At 45.9% G+C, this 17,222-nt stretch overlaps 2 protein-coding genes across 5 annotated transcripts; both read right to left on the bottom strand.

Annotated features, from left to right (window-relative positions):
- Positions 1–322: 322 nt before the first annotated feature.
- On the bottom strand, positions 323–12,249 carry Jumu (Forkhead box protein N4 jumeau). Of its 4 annotated transcripts, none has more exons than XM_070662942.1 (4): positions 11,894–12,249; positions 4,365–4,641; positions 3,359–4,150; positions 323–2,314 (listed from the first exon to the last, which is right to left on the bottom strand). In XM_070662942.1, exons 2-4 carry the CDS (start codon positions 4,631–4,633, stop codon positions 1,618–1,620), a joined length of 1,758 nt encoding a protein of 585 aa, XP_070519043.1. In that variant the 5' UTR covers positions 4,634–4,641; positions 11,894–12,249; the 3' UTR covers positions 323–1,617. The 4 variants fall into 4 exon arrangements, with proteins under 4 accessions (XP_070519043.1, XP_070519039.1, XP_070519040.1 ...); XM_070662938.1 differs by lacking the exon at positions 11,894–12,249 and adding an exon at positions 11,327–11,885; XM_070662939.1 differs by lacking the exon at positions 11,894–12,249 and adding an exon at positions 10,387–11,320.
- Positions 12,250–12,386: 137 nt separating this feature from the next.
- Positions 12,387–16,692, bottom strand: LOC139106306 (aminoacylase-1-like). The gene is made up of 5 exons (XM_070662945.1): positions 16,383–16,692; positions 14,982–15,151; positions 14,366–14,878; positions 13,598–13,888; positions 12,387–13,265 (listed from the first exon to the last, which is right to left on the bottom strand). Exons 1-5 carry the CDS (start codon positions 16,468–16,470, stop codon positions 13,122–13,124), a joined length of 1,206 nt encoding a protein of 401 aa, XP_070519046.1. The 5' UTR covers positions 16,471–16,692; the 3' UTR covers positions 12,387–13,121.
- Between the last annotated feature and the right edge of the window lie 530 nt (positions 16,693–17,222).

Raw genomic sequence — 17,222 nt, 5'->3', positions numbered from 1 at the left:
TATCGCGATCAAATCGCGCGCGAATCAATTGCGCAAGAAAGAACGAAAGAAAAAGAACTGGACGATCGTCGAAATGTTACTTAGATCACGAACGAGAACGACGTGAAATACAGATTATCATTATTTTATTACAAACTTGCAGTCATTGCACATTATACATGTTTTTTCTTTTTTTTTTTTTTTCTTTTTAAGCATTGATTTCGTGCGTACGCACGAAAGTTACACACTCATTAATGTTATATAGAAATATTACAAACAGATATAAAAACTAAACTACTTTAATAGCTATTTTATGATACTGATTTGTCACTCTCTCACTCTCTCTCTCTCTCTCTCGCATTCATAATTACCTATTTGTTTATCGATTATCTAAATGCCTTGTAAGCGTCAGAGCTTGGTTTTGCTCGTTTGGAATGAAATTGTGTTTGAACGCAGCAAAAATTATATAAATGCAATTGTACAAGTACGTACGTCGTGTTGAATGAGTTCGTTGAGAAAACGTTTGAAAGAACTCTGTAAATTTCTTTAAGTCTATAAAAAATATAGGAGATTTACATAAAAAAATAAAATTATTGTAAATTTATCTAGTTCAACAGTCGAGCTTTCACCGTATAAATTACAAAATCTCGCATTGCTCGGACAACTCATGATCAGATTAAAATTAGAATAAATTAATAATTTTTTTTTTTTTATTGCTGATTAGCAAGATTGGTTGATACTTGTATAAAAAATACACAGTGTAATAAAAAAGCTAAATACGACGACTCTGTAAGAGATTCTTCATAAAAACTTTATGTAACAATCACGCATAAAGAGAATAGCACAGAAACTGAGTTAGAGTCCTCACAGTCATAAGATCGGTATGAGATCGCGTGTCTATCTTCAATGTAATCTACACGTTATCCGCTACGTTCGTATTTTATCTTTGACCATTCTTGGCAGTGATGATTCGTGAGCTTCGGGTTTATTAATTTATTCCCTATATTCGCGGACGGTACGTGGAAGCTGGCGCGTATTACTTCTATGTGTATCCGATATTTTCGAGTGTCGCAAACAACAAATCGAATAATCAATGAGCAGTAAAAAATGTTTATTACAAAAGTAGTGGCGCCATTAGACATATTAGGCGAGCGCAAGAGGAATAAATTTAGTAGTTTAGAACCACCAGGTACCCGGATCCAAACTTGATTTGGACTTTTGTTTCAGCGTGACTATTTCCACTTGTAAAAATGCGCAATATGAAATGACTATTTGTATTTGAAGACTTTTTCTACGCTCACGCCTAAGGACTGGTCCCACATTAGATAAAAAAAAGAGAAAAAAAAAAAAACCAAAGGGTAGCCTTTGTACATTGTGTATGTACAGATATTTGTACATTTTAAAATTACATTTATGTACAAGCACGTTGTATAAAAAAGGTACATTGTCGTATAAAACACAATTATTTACAAAATATCGGGTTGTAAAAAAAATTATGTAACGCAATTATTTACAATGGTCAGTGGCAATAAAAAAAAAAAGAAAAAAAAAAAAAAAAAAGAAACAGAAGAAAGGTGTGTACTTGGCCGCGTGTATAGTGTATATTTAAATAGGAGATCGTATAAATGTCCTAATAATTTATTCCGCCTCGAGAAGCGAACCGCCGTCCGGAGTTGTACCTCCTCCGGACTGTAACGCGACGAGATGCGCTTTCTTCCGGGGTGATGTCGCGTTAATTTGCTGGTAGACGTAATCGTTCTGTGCAGGCGAGTCCGAAAGGGTTTTCTGGCGTTTTGAACACGAGACGAACTCGTACACCAACGGGTGTTCCTGCTTCGGAAAGTCGTTCAGTCGCGTGTCCAACAACTCGGCAGCATCCATGAGATCGAGATCCTCGTAAAGCTGCTCGACGACGATATCGTCGTCAACAATGTCGATCTGCTTGGCGACTTCATCGTACACGTTTTCGTCGTCGTTGATGGCCTCGTCTGCCACGGACCCACCTGTCTCGGAATCCGCGTAACTCTCCGCATCCTCGTATGTTTCTTCGTTTCTATCTCCCTCGTACTTCATCTCGCCCCGTTCGAGGAGCTCCAACTGGTCGGGATTCACCATCGCTCGCTTGATCGCGGTCGGATCCTTCCTCGACCATTTTCGCACTTCCTCGTCCATCTTGGCCACCTTCGACGGATGGATGGCCCACAGGCAACCCTTTCGTTGACTGCCATTGCCTGGTGGCTTCTCGATCTTCTCGAAGCACTTATTCAGCGACAAATTGTGCCTCACGGAGTTTTTCCAGCCAGTCGGCGCAGTCATAAAGTACGGAAAGTGCCGGCTACATGAACGAAACGATAAAAATGGGACATGAAATTTCAGCGAATCGGAATTTTCTTTAGTGTAATCAAGAAATCGAAGAGTTAAAAGTATATTTAGCTGGATAATTCTAGTCCAAGAGTTATTAATTAAATTTATAAAATTGCCAGATTAATTTTATATTTAATTTAATGAGGATACTTTTAATAATTTACGAATTCTGGTAAACTTTATTTTCGCAGCAAAGAAAAAAAATAAAATAAAATAAAATAAATAATTCTTATATTATTTAAAAAAATAATTTGTAAATTAAACACGACTTAAGATTTTCGTTTAGCGCAGAACTCTTAACGAAACGTGACTGCAAGAAACGACAGTTATTTTACGAGCATGGTCGTAAGCTGCAACGGCAAGAAATGAAGGCAGGTGGTAAACGAAGAGAGAGAAGCTTGCCATCGATTTCTAGGGGGGACTGTACCCCGGCGTGCCCCTGGTTGTTCCAAGGGCCCTATACAAAATGGCAGCTTCTCGCTCAGCTCCCTTTCCGACCTGTAAAACCCGAGAATAAAGAGGGAAAAGACAATACTTTTGCCCCTCGTACCCAACCGCGCGGTAAGGGGAGCCTTACCAGTCCCTTTATCCTTCCGGCCAAATGGCCGAAAATAAGCAAATGGGCGATACGTTATTCATCAAGTAAAAAGTTGTTTTTTCTCCTCATTCTAAAAAACATTATTTCTTACACTTCGCATTCGTTGGTAATAACGTATAACACGCTAATACGCGAAATTTGATTTGCAAGCTGCATCATTTTTTGAAAGGAATATTCTCAGGGAAGTTTTAACTAGATTTTACAGATACAAATTTGCATTTGGAATTTTGTTAAAATAATATATGTATATCAACTTGAAGCGCGCGTTTGAAAAATAATTGAATTGAAAGCTTCTGTATCTCAGTCTCTCAAATTATTTAGGTTCTCGATTTAACTTTAATTAAACTTTAATTATTTACCACTTATTGTTAGTTATCTAAATTGCAAGCATCTTTTGCGATAGGAGAAAAAACTCACCACATAAAGTTGTAGATCTCGGATACTGGCAGCGATCCCGTTCGACTGTTCTTCAGTGCCATCGCGATGAGACACGAGTACGAGTACGCGGGTTTCGGATAAGTGTTATCACGATTTCCCGCCGTTGAGGAGTCCTTCTCGCGTTTTACCGCTTGTATCATCACCGTTGTGGTCGCCCCAGTATTAACATCGTGCACATTGTTGTTGTAAGACATCTGCTTACGAATCTGCTGCAATTGGCCGTCCGCGAGCATCTTGATGTCTTGAACCTTGACGGTGCTGGACATAACTTTCGGGTGATGTAACTTCGTCAGCTGTATCGTCGGAGTGGACGCGGCAATGGTGGCAGCGGTTAACGTCCTGGCGCCGACACTGGTCGACGACGTTATCGACGTCGGCGCCTCGACGCTCAAGGATGTAAGCGGCTGCTGAGCAGTTGTATCCTGCTCATCGTCATCCGTCTCCTCATCTTCCTCTTCTTCTTCCTCCTCCGTCTCTTCTTCCTCAGTCTCGTATTCCGTCTCGTTGTGCTCGTTCTCTTCATTCTCGATGTCTTCCTCCTCCTCGCTTTCATTTTCTTCATCGTTTTCGGTTCGCTCGACCTCACTTTCGTTCTCGGTTTCTTCGCCTTCGTTTTCGGCAGCGGTCTCCTCTACGCTCGTAGTCTCCTGCATTGCCACTTCGCTATTTGTCGCGGGGCTGGAGATAGGCAAACTATGCGGCAGTATTAAGTTCGGATCCAACGTCAACGCCAGTTCGCTGTCGCTGTCCAGATTCAATTCCTCCAGGTTGCTGTAAAACACAATATTGAAATTGCTATGATTAATGGGAACTGAACGTGCCTTTGGATTTAATTTTTGCGAATGCCCAAACCTCAGTAAAATATTTGTTTCTTTTTTTTTTTTTTTTATCATTGTTTTTGATAATTTAACATCTCTTTTTCGTAACTTTTAAATAAAATTTCATAATAAATTTTTTAGAAGAAATTTGACAGTGTCGGTCTTACCTGTTCGAGCTACGACTCTTGTCATTGAATCCGATCGGGTCATCGTCGGGCTCCGTCAAGACGTCGTCGAAATCGAAACCAAGACCTGGACCAAACCAGCCGATCTGACCAGTGTTGTCGCAGCGTCGAATGTCCATATGAAACATCTCTGGACGACACTGGAAGGCGTCGGAGATGCTGTCGCTGCCGAACAGGCAGTCCCATGGATCCCCAGACAATCCCTGCTCCATCCCGACGGTGCTGTACGCATTTACGGTATCCAATTCCATTCACTTGACTGGAAGGAGAATAACGGTGGTATATTTAAAAGGTAGTCAGAAACTAGCCAAATGATACGGCGAAGGTGCGATTCGCCGTCGATTATCCTTCCGAAATAGTTTCATCTTCGTAAAAGCGACATCGCCGTAACGCAGTCACGAAGTCGCTCTATCGTGAAAGCGACATTGTGCTTTTTATAGCTTCATAAAGACTGGTCTCCAGAGCTATAATACGATATTGTCCCAGAATTCTTTATTATATCGGTTTATTATTTCATTATATTTTGATACGCTGGTCTTCTCGGCTAATCGTGCATTAGCAAGCGGTTATCTGCGCGCCGGCAAATGGAAAAAGAAGCACCGTCCTCCCTTATCCCTCCAATTGTCATGGGACTCGTCTGTGTCTCAACGCGGGCGCGTTTAGTGACATCCGCGTGAGACGAGCGCGCTTCGGATTAGCACGCAACCCGTAGATCGATCATCCTCACGAGCATTCCTAGCGAGGGCACCTAGACCCGATGTTTACGACACGGCTCCGTAGAAGGAACGACAATTTGCGCTAGCACGTGAGAGTTCCCGAGAAGAGAGTTACACGCCGAATGAAAGCAGATCCGTTCCTCAAAATATAACTTAACGCCCGATCAAAGTAGCCTAATAGAACTAGTTTCTGTACCTTCGAATTCGAAAATAATCTCCGACGATTTCTTTCTCTTTCTTCTTTCCATGGATTATATATATTTCAATTCAAAATGTAAGCATGAAAAAAAAAACATAAAAAAATAATGTAAATTTTTAATCTACGCAGAGTTCGCTACACGTCTTCGATTTGTACCAGTCTTCGCATTTATGACCGATTGTGCGGCTGAAAAATTCCCACGTTATCGCGGGTCTCTATCAATGTCGTGAGTTGCGAATATAGCGAGGTTGGCAGAGGATCGGCGCGGTTTGGTGTCTCCCTACGCCAGACAAAGACGGCCGGGATTCCGTACGTACGCGGGAACCTCGTTTATGCCGGCGTACAACCACACGCGCACGTTCTCCGTACGTGCGCGCAACATCGGCGGAGGAGAGAGAAAGAACGTACGAGGATCTTGAACCCACAACCGGCTTGTGGGTGTGACTAACTCATAGTACTACAGTTGGCTTACTATATGCATCGGGCACCGTAGGAGAGGCCCCTATCGTCCGCGCTTCTATTTTTCTCCTCATCTCACCGTGTCTTTCCACGATCATCTTTCATTAAAAACTAATAACGGGCAATCGACGATGCCCCTGGCAGCGGAAACGTTTGCTGGGACGAGCAGGCACAAAGGCCGAGGAAGGCCAAGATCTAAAAACCCCCGTAGTCCGCCTCGCGCGCCAACATTTTTCATCGGGGCCTCGCCTCGCCTCGCGTAAAGTCATCCGTTTTATTCCGAGCCGCGGGTTCTGCGGTGCAGCTGGAAACGGCCGCGCTGGCCTGGCTCTTTTCCCCCTCGCTTCGCGCGCCGCCGAGACGAAATATCAGCATCGATTCGAATATTCCGTACCGCGTAGATTGTGCGTAGTCGCAACATCCGGATCTCGCGATGGACCAACCGTAGATACACGCGAGCCGCGCCGTCTCCGCTCGGCCCGCGCTTTTCGCCGAGTATCGATCTGATACGTCCACCCTACCCCGGGCCTCTCTTTATCCCCCTAACATCCACCCTCGTCGTATCCTTCCTTCCCCTCTGGCCGCCGCCACCGTCGCCGCGGCACGGCCAGTATTTGCGAGCTGCAAGAGTGTGCACCCCGCTCGCAGCATGCACCAATGCCGCGCCCAGGTTCGTCAGGGTGGCACCCCAAACACTCCCCTGGCCCCGTTTACCCGTTTGAAAATTTACTCCTCTCTCACTCGCATCCCTCGGTCACCCCACGTCTCGTCTGCCACGGTTCCCCAGCGCAGGCTGCTCGTTACCCCTTAATACCGTTCGCTGGGGGCGAATTAATGCTTCTATCTTTGTAAATAGGAAAAGCAGATATTGGATTTTGTGTTACTCGTCATTTTTAGATAATTTCAGGAATATTTAAGTTGTACTCTCGCGGGCGTCCTCAGAAATATCGCGAGATAATTCACAAAACGTTAAATCAATGCGACTGAAATTTTAATCAGGCTGAAAGTTTATAATCCGGGAAAAGTGTGAGCGACATGGGCGACGGATTCTGCTCCTCTTTCGAGCTGCTTTCGCGCTTGTCGACGACTGAAAACGTTCCAAAGCGCGGCGACGGAAAAAAAGCTTTTAATTTCCAGCCATCGCTGCTCGGTTTCTATCGGTCACCGACGTTCGTGCTAGGTGAATTACCGGAGATATGTGGCCGCTCATGCGAGCGGCGGGTGCACACAATGACGTGCCGCGCGCACGTCGCGCGTCGCGTACGCACGTGGCCGCGCGGAATTGGCGCGAAAAAGTCGCGTCGCGAGGCGACGATCGCAGCACGCACGCCGGCGATGACTCACCGACGAGAGAAAATCACAAAACGGCCACTCGAACGGTCGTGTTATCTCGCGGGACGCGTATCACTCGCGCCTTCCCGGCGCAGCGGAAGACGCGCGCGGAGCTGGCGAGGAAAACCAGTTTTGCCTCGCTCTGCTCTCTCTCTCTCTCTCGAACTCCCCTTGTTCCTAAACACGTCCGTCAGCTAGTTACCTGGGGAGTGATAAACAAACGTTGAGCCTCGTCGAGGCCCCGAACATCGATTGATACGCGCGCATCCGAGATATTTTCTCGGCCGTGATCGTTTGCAATTTAGAAAGGAGCGGGTCCCTTTTCAGATCAGCTTCCAATAACATACTTACCGCAGCTAGGCGAGATAAGCGCCCACTCGAGCTGTTGCACGCGCTCAGATCATTTCGATCGGTTTTCCTACGCGCGGAAAGAGAAAGAGAGAGAGAGAGAGAGACGTGATATCATGGGACATAAGCCGACAAATGCGGCGCTGGGCCGTTAAACGCGACCAGGAATATCGAGATTAAAGGAGATTTATGCATTAATGATACTTTCCCAACTCGATTGCGAAAGACCGTGTAATCGCGCACCTGAAACGTACGTCTCTCTCTTTCTCACTACGGCATAACGTTGATCTCACGACGTATTTACTAATCCTGTCTTCTGGCTAATTCGATGAGTCTGCAGGCTTCGGATACTTTTTGCTTTCACCGGCCGGCCGAGTGAGCCAATCTCGGGGTACCAAAGATCTTGCAAAATTTCGCGCGCTACCACGGTATACCGAACGGCACAGGCCCGGGCTCTGTCCACAATGGAACGCGTTTCCCAATGTATTCCCCGGCGAAAAACGCGCAAAACGACGGAATAAGAGCGGTCCGATTGTATTGTAATTTTATCGATAAAATTGTGAAATTTCGCGCATTGTGCGTACCACAATGAGAAAACGTTGAGTTAGACCGAGATTACCGCTCGTTCCCACGAGTCGATTGCGCAATGTCTTTCGGGGTAAATAAAAAAACACGTTGCAAGCCGCGCATCGCGAGAATACGGACGACGAGCGTGGCACGACCACGTGAAATGCAGAGCTCTGAATAGCGGCGGGCTTCTGTGATCGGCGCTAGAATTTCCGCGGCACGCTCCGATATTATCAAAACGGCGCGAAAGTGTTTCCATTCCGCTCGCGTCATCGCTAAAACGAAAGACCCGCGGCACGAAAGCACCGAAAGCACAACGGCGTGTTAATCCGCGCCGCACTACGGTTAAGAGTTCGCCGATTGTTTCGTGAATTCGCGATGAGAGAGAAAGAGAGAGGAGAGAGAAAGAGATACCCGCTTCCCCCATCCAAGGATTAAAACGCACCTTTCCGTTGCGCTTTATCAACGATCTCCTCCCGCGCGCGACGACTTTCTATTTCATAAATTATTTATAGCGCTCGCGCGCCGCCGCCAATATTTATGTATGTGTAACAAGGCCCGATAATTTTAAAGGCGGCGCTTACGCGTTTGAAGACGATCGTTATTTGCCAAGTGCTCTTTTTAAAGCTGGAGATGTGGATTCGTCAGCCGGGAGGTAAAATTAGACGTGTCCATATTTTCATCGCGTTCGCGTCGCATGCAACTTTCGAGGAATCTTCCGAAGTGTGCCGAGATCGCAAGAGGGAAAAACCTCTTCCGAGGAGAGCGGCACTTTTCCACGCGGCGAGTCGTTTACCCACGTCGCAACCAGCCCCGCGACTCGTCGAGATTAATCTCCCGGCGACGGCCGGAGGCAAATGGGAAGACGACGAAGTCGAGATCGCGTGCTCTACATACAATGACGCCGCACTCTTTTTTTCTCCGATCTCAAACCGGAATCGCGCATCGACATATATGTAATTTTCGAGAGAGAAAAAAAAGCGCAGAAGTTATCGACAAACGAATACGCATAAAAATTTCTAATCTAACGTCTCTCTCTCTCTCTCTTTCTCTCTTCACAACGTCACGCACGGCGATGAATTTTATTATTGCTCATACATAGTGAGCGCACGGAAGATAAAAAAAAAAAAACTAATACAGCAGTTCACGCTGCGAATCCCTCCGATATCGGTGGAAGCGCAATACTCTTTTGCGCCCGTAGGAAATAATTTCCTCCTGGCCGGCAGCCTTTTTTTTACCGCAAACGATAAATAAAAAAGAAAAAAAAAAACATACGCTTGTGTGTGTGTGTATATACATCCAACAGAAGAGACGTTCTGTCGTGCTCGTCCGCTCTTTTTTCCGCCTGCATTTCTTTATTCCGGTCGTGTTCTTTCCGCAGAAATAATCGTCCGAGAGCACGAGACGAAAAAATACCGCGCGAGAATGAGAGACGGACGGACGGAAGAATGTTGAATTTCGGCCGTACCTGGCAAGGACCGCTTCCTGCGGTGGGCATATGGCAGGAGGGAAAGAGGCCAGAAGGGACCTCATGGTGAGGGGGTACAGGGGTTTCCCGGAAGGTTCTCACGGTCAATAGCTTTCCCGGCGGCATGCGGCTGGAAAGTGCTCGGAGGGGCTGCCTTTCCCTTCTTTGTCCCCGCACCGCCACCGTCCTTGCCCTGCAGGCTACGTTCCTACCTCGTTGGCTACCCCTTGTTCCCTCGGCGTTTCGAAAATCGAAATAATTTTTCACTTGCGTGACTTATTCCCCGAACGGCATTGTCTAACGAGGACGGTCACACGAATCCTCGTTTCATAAATCACGTTATTCTCGAGGGAAAAGGAATAAACCGAAAGGACGAACAGCGGGAGAAGAGACCGAGATTTTATCTCGGCAACGTTATTTCGGCAGCCAATTAACGCTCGCGATCCGCGCGAAATTACTATTCGTGGCCATCAATGGAAATCGATACCGCCCCGTTGGCGGTTTCGGCGGACGACGAGGACCGACCGCCGTCGTCGCCGACTCCGGATAACAATCACGCGGGAAAACCGTCGCGAGGGCGCCGCGAGAAGGGTAGGGAAATCGGGAAAACTCGCGGCGCGTTTTATGCAGTTTCGGCGGGCTTCTGGTTTTGCGGAAAATTTCGCTTCGGCATCCGCTCTTGAACGAAAACGACCGGGGGACATTTGAAACGCGATCTCTCGGATGACGAAGAGCCGGCAAGATTTTTTTTGGAAAACCTTCAGGAATTTTAGAGACGATTTCAAGGAACGGCCGGCACGTTGGCGCGCCGACCCAATCGCCACCTTTCATCGCCGCTCTCTCCCGTAACCGTCTCCCTTCCTCCCGTTGAACGTTCGCACGCTGCCTGCCTCTCTCGCGTTACGCGTTACTTACTTTTCATTGTCCGTAACTTAGTGGACCTGCGCGCGTATCCATTTACCCATCTCCGCCGGCCGCGCTCAAGGGAACTCTGTCACGGAGTGCATAGCCCTCCCCCTTCCCCCGCCGCATCCTTCGCCCTTCTCTCTCAGCAGCACGCACCTTTACGCATCCTCGCATGCATACACACAACTACGAACGCGGCACTCACGCACCCTGTACATGTCTCGCGCAGTTTTTTTTTTTTTTTTTTTGCTCTCCTTGCCGTCCTGCATTCGACGTCGAGCCGGCTGTTCTCGCATCGTATTCGCGACAATTGGTTTCTTTCTTTTTCTTTTTTTTTTTTTTTTTTTCCGAACATCTCGCGCCTAATAACCGACGCTTTTTCTCTCGCCTTTTTTTCTCTCTCTCTCTATCTTTTTCTTCGCTCCGTCTCTCTCACACATCACGCATGCACGCACTCTTCCCGCCGAAACTTACTCTCGCCGTGAAGCGCTCTCCATTCACGCCGCGAGACGGTTTTGATTCACGCAGCACGGATAAAGCAGATTGTTTATGAAATTAGCTCATCGCGACGACCCGAGATAAACGGAGACACGGACGTCAGACCGCCACGAAATTCGGCGGGGTTTCCGTTTCGTCGAACGTTCACCCGCGACTCTGGATCGCGAAGCGCGAAACGAGACGCGAAACAGGATGGGCGAGACGAGGAGAAAAAAACAACATCGTTGATCTCGCTCGCCGCTGTCTGGCTCTTCGCTTCGATATATCTCACGTTCTTGACAGACTGGAGAAACGGAGCGAGGGAGAGCGAGCGAGCGAGCGAGCGCACCGGCGAGCGAGACGGGATGGACGAAACGGGACGAGACGAGACGAGCCGAGACGACGGGCAACAACACTCGTTTTCGCGGGGTGATATTTACACGGTGTGTAATAATGATGGCGCTAGACCTACCGTATATCGATACTGCGCGCACGACGTTCCCCGTGTCACACTGCCCTGTCCACGTCGGGCCGGCACTTTCACACATATATTTACGACGCGTAGCCGCGGCGGAGAATTTTCGGCGCAGCGACCATGTATAAACCGTACACCGACACGGGTCCCCCTTGACGGAACTGAGGCAACGTTGGTTGACACGAGCTGGCCCGTGAACAAAGACCACAAGATTTCAAATCCCGCCGCGCTGATTGGTCGATCGCGTTCACGTGGCCAAGGCACCCGGCGCCTTATTGGCCGTCAGGCACGGGGGTGCGAGGACGTTTTGAACGATGCGCCGCAATGCACATGGCTGACAAAGGCGACTTCCCGCGAGGGGAGTCGACGACACTTCCCGAGGCCCGCGACGACGACCGTCGCCGGGGCGTTTACGCGCGTGGAGGCGGCGGTCCCGAACTCGACGACGTGGCCGAGACGATCGGTCGCTCGCACCCAAGAGTGCCTGCACTCGGTCCTCCCTAACCTTCCCCACTCGAAAAATGGCCGAACCCAAAACAACACACCGCGCGCGCGGAAACTCACTGGTCGACGGCGGCACGCAAATCCCGCGGTGTCCCGTAGCAACGACGGATCCGGACGCGGAATCCCGTCAGCTTTCCGCTCTCGCGCGACGCGTCCCAGCGCCGAGTCCCGTCCCGCGAGCTGCCGTCGCGAGCACGGCGAATAATCGCCGTCCCGTGAACGAGATTGAAAACGACGGGCGAGTCCATTGCGGCCACTACGGAGGGGAGTCGGGCAGCTGTTCGGTTAAGAATGAAACACTGTGCGCCGCGATAATGGCGGGAAGGTGTACATGTACACACGCGCACGCGGCACATGGGTATATTTATTGACTTCGAGGCGAGCGAAATAACACATCCGCGCACTTCGTCCCACGTTTCCTTTTTAACTTCGCACTACCGAAATTTCGCGCAAAATATCACGATTTTCCATTTTCTCATTCCACACACGTCCAGGTCTTTTACCTCCAAAATCAATAGATGGTCTCATATGCGAATTATTTCTTGCACATACATTTCTCCGCATTTCTCTCTTTATTCGTAACATTCGTTACTTGAATACATTACAAAAATATGCGATTTTTTTCAGTCTATTTAACGATCCAATGTACACAGATTCGTGGCTTCGTTTTCCCTCGTTGAGTTGATCCAGAATCTTCATCACAAAAATCCATGCTTCTGTGTGCATTTTCAGCCTTATAAAAATATTTTTTTGTATATATATTGTTGTTATATCTGTACTTCATTGGAAAAATGTACTATAATGTCAATAAATTCTTCTAACTTGAACAAATTGCTTTGGCCCCGTTTGTAGCACCATATCGTTCTCTTCCTGCATTTCTTTCATAACATCCTGTCGTAGATCCTTAATTATCCATTAGTTATTGCATTGCTTCCACATTATTTTTCATTGATCTTCTAAGCGTAATATTCGTTGCATCCAACTTTTTACAATGACGTTCATTGTCTTTTCAAAGATATTTGTTTCTTTTTCTTTTCCTTACATCATTCCACTTGTATAACTATCTTCATATAAATTCATTTAACAATAAACATTTTTAACAATCGTAACATTAAAATATAAATGCTGTATAGAAATATACGTATTGACTTAGTATATCATTGCACGTAAATTGCAATCCTTTGAATTCAAGATTTTGATTTTGGCAAAATGATAAATCTAGCTGCTAGCTATCAAGCTCTTAATATCTGATTATGGCACTCTGATGCATAGCATATGGAATGACCGCTTAAACATTTGCAACGGCCGGTATTATTTTGGTATATATCTCTATTCCCTTGAGGAATATATCTTTATTCAGATACTCATCGTGATCGTGAAGAAGTATCTTTGTCTTGTTCATCGGTGAGAAACAAAGAGCAGGAATGCCCACCTGTAAAATAAAATACATAAAAAATTACATATCCAAAATTCACAAAATATTATACCTTATTTCTTTAACAATATGTTCAATATTTAATAAAAATTTCTTATTTCAATATAAAACTATTACACATAAAAAAAACTCATAATAGTTGTAGAAAATTAAAATATCTTAAAAGTTTCAGATTTTCAAATAAATATAGAACAAACAGAAGCAAATTTTATAGATAAATATCGCATATTGTCATAATTCACAATAATTATGTAATAATAACTTTTTTTTTCTTATGTATGTATTAAACCTGAACATTAAATTTTCACACAGAGTTGAACAATGCTTACCCCTCGCACAAAACGGCTATCTGTTCCTCCCGGAAAAATGCCGATTTCTAATTTAACACCAATTTTATCGCAGATATTTTTAAAAGCAATCCAAAAAGGATTAGAATCATCGAGCTTGGTGTTTTCGATTTTTGGATTTTTCTCTTCAAAGGAATAAGTTACATCTGGACCAGCTTCTTCACACCAACGTTTGATAGTAGCCTCAAATTCTTCGTGATCAACGGAAGGTGCTACACGAATATCAAATGTGGCACCGAGCTCAGGAGGTATAACGTTAGTTTGTACACCACCCTGTAAGTGAATATTTGATAGATTAGAATTAACAAATATTAAAGCAATAAATGAAAAATACAGAATAATGTCGACAGAAATATAAAATGACAAAATTAAGTTTTGACGTAATTACGAAGTGAGAAATAAAATGTGAAATGGCATATTATTAACATTAATTGCAAGTGTAATTAGATCAAAATACTTACTGTATAATATAAAAATCCCAATGGAACAGACATATAAATTAAACAATATATTATGTAACGGTTTAAAAACCAAAGCTAATTAATTTGTTTTCTTTAATAGTTTAAACTCAGTACAGAATCTTCTTTTATTTAATATTTGATAGTTTTGTAGCACATGAATTTATTAAAAAGTAAATAAAAGGAAAAAGACGATAATGATTCTGTTTGTGGTTTTAAATATAAAGAAATTGACAGGGTACCTCTCATACGTCTCGATTTTTCTAAAACGATGTATTTTTATGATACCTACCCAAATTTTTGTAAGATTCACAGACGTGACACTGCCAAGAGTAACTGCCAGTTTCAGAGGATCTGTAAGCTTCGCTTTTTCAGATGCTCTAAAGTCCATAAAGCGATCGATTATAACTCTTAATTTTTCTCCAGCTGTGTTATCCAACATAATTGATCCGTGACCAGGATTGCCCGCGCAATTTATTTCAACGTGCCAAATTGATCGTTCGCCATAGAACATGTAGAAATGCTCAAATGGGGAAGCCACACCTTCGTCCAGTGCAAAACCAACGTTCAGGGCTTTAAAATCTGCAGTGTGAACAAATTCTTTCATTCCAAGAACCCCGCCGATTTCCTCGTCTGGGACAAAAGATATGTGGATAGTGCGTTGAAAACGTTGTCCATTCAGTTTCAATCTACGAATTGCTTCCAAGTATTGTATTCCCACGCATTTCATGTCTTGGCTACCACGAGCATATATGTTGCCCTGCTCGTCCATGTGAGCGCTGAACGGCGGATAAGTCCATTTGTCCTACGTCAATTATTCGATTAGTATTAGGAATTAACAAGTTGGTTGGTGATGTGAATAGCAAGTACGTACTCTCAACGTTATTGGCATAAAGAAAAACACTTACTTCGAAAACAGGTACGACATCCATATGACTGTTCAACAGAATTGATGTTTGTGTTGGTTGTGTTCCCACCCATGTTATAACTACAATCGGTTTCTTGGGGTATACATGATAGACTTTAAGTGGCAAATCCAAGGACTGTGCTTGTTTAGTCAAGAATGCCACACATTCATCTGGAATAAAAAATGTAATAAATTAGAATAAATGTATTACACAAATAAATTTTTTAATACTAATTGTAAAGTATACACATATCATTACATTAAATTTGCAAACTATTCTGTGTTTAAATTCTATTCATTATAAAGATCTCTCTTGCAACGAAGAAATAAAGGTGACAATGTTACATAATGATAATAATTTGTCATCATTAAGATTATTTCAACAGATAGCAGTTCAGTAATCATGTGATAAGAGATACTCGTTGATGGACAGTAATTGGTACAGTAAAGGCTGCAATTGATAATGGGATTATCAATTGCAGCCTTTTATCTATCTCATCGAGAGACCTGTTATTTTCAACCATGTGCCTGTTATCAAGAAATACAACTCATCGTAAATGTGTCGTATGCTCACACTTTGGAATCGCGTTACCTTTTACGCGTAGATTACTAAGAACGCGAAATCAACCTGATAACCGGTTACATAATCGATTCGCGCATTCACCGGTCGTCGATCGGTTATTTCGGAATTGCAAGAGCGGAGTTCCTTCTGAAAATCGCGACGGACGCGATAAGCGCCGGGCCGAGTGGTCCGATATCTAGGTCACGCCGCCGACGTCGCCGTCGAGCGTCGCGTTCTGGTCGCGGTGGCCTGGACCGGTCCCGGAGATGTCACCGAGCGGTCCGGCGAGGCCGGCGTGGTGCCGCGACCGGACGTAGGGGAATAAAAATAGAAATAACATCGCGCGCGCAGGGTGGGGCATGGCAATGGCTGGATAGCGTCACCGACGCTATCCCCCAATTCGTCACCTCGCGAGCGTCCTCGCTTCGCCGGCGTCGCGTAGCGCGTTGGCCAAATTCTCACAAGTGACGCCGAAGACGAGCTACGGCCACGCTCCCCCTGGTCGCTCAATAAATCGCGACAATCATTTAACGAGGAAGCGCGTGCTTCAGCGACCCCGTTCTCGCGGCCGGTCAGCGTGGGTCCCGCTTTTCCTCCCGCCCCGACAATTTTCTTTTTTCCCCCGCGGAGGAGATCAGATCTCGCATTTTCTCCCGGTGATTTCCTTACCCGAATACGAAAACGCGACACGCGTCTCTCTCGCCGTTGGACGCTTTTAGACGCGCGTCACGGGAAACACTCGCCCTCGCGCTTTCTCCCCTTCGATCCCTCCTAGAACGCGTAAAATTTCGTTCTCCAGAAAATCCCAATCCTGAATGTAGTTTTTCCGCGGTCACTCACCGTAATCGATGTCCGGCTGCACCGACGGTATCCGCAGGTACTCGCGGAAATTCTCCACAGCTGTTTCGTCGAGCTCGGCCTGCGACATCTCCGCTCCACCGTGGTCTGTATCGCTTTGCCCGCCGCGACTCGTGATGCTCGTCCTCGGCGGCCGATGCGCCTTCTTAAAGCCTCAGGAGGTCGTCCTCGCGATAAGGCTCGATAAGGCAACGGGCGTCCGGACGCTACCGTCAACGATCGACTGTCACAGCAGACGGCGGCGTCGAAGCGAGGATCCAGAGTGCCGCCGCGGCCGGAATGTCGCGCGCGCGGCCACACCGCGGCCGCACGGCTCGCCCAATTGCCGCCGGTCGCCGGCGCTGACGTCACGCGACTCCGCTCGAATCGCGTGGCGTGGTTGGTAACAAGCGCCCGTGCGCGCGCGGCCCGACGCGTCCGCCACGTCGCGTCGGCCCGGCGTTTAAAATCGAGACGCGTGGCAATGGCAGCTTAAGCATTATTGCGCCGCTTTTTTTCTCGTGACTGTTCTCGTTGTCGCCGAAAATGCTGCAAAAAAAAAAAAGAAAAAAAAACTGTTTCTTATTTTCGACGGGAGATTCAGTTCCCTTTGTCGACTGGAATCTTACAGATCCGTACGCTTTGGTTTACAAGAAAGAAAAAAAAAACGCTCGTGAGGTAAGCAGTCTTATTATTATTATTAGTAATACTTTGAGCGTTTTAAAGAGCAACATTAATTAATGATTTTAAACAAAAAGCATAGAAGTGTCAGGAATTGAGCTTTTTTTTTGTTTCCATTGCCGTCTGTTGCATTTCCGTGCAAAACTTTAAATTTTAAAAAGT

Source organism: Cardiocondyla obscurior, linkage group LG10, assembly GCF_019399895.1.
Source record: "Cardiocondyla obscurior isolate alpha-2009 linkage group LG10, Cobs3.1, whole genome shotgun sequence".
NCBI lineage: Eukaryota > Metazoa > Arthropoda > Insecta > Hymenoptera > Formicidae > Cardiocondyla > Cardiocondyla obscurior.
This window is presented reverse-complemented; position numbering and strand designations above follow the sequence as displayed.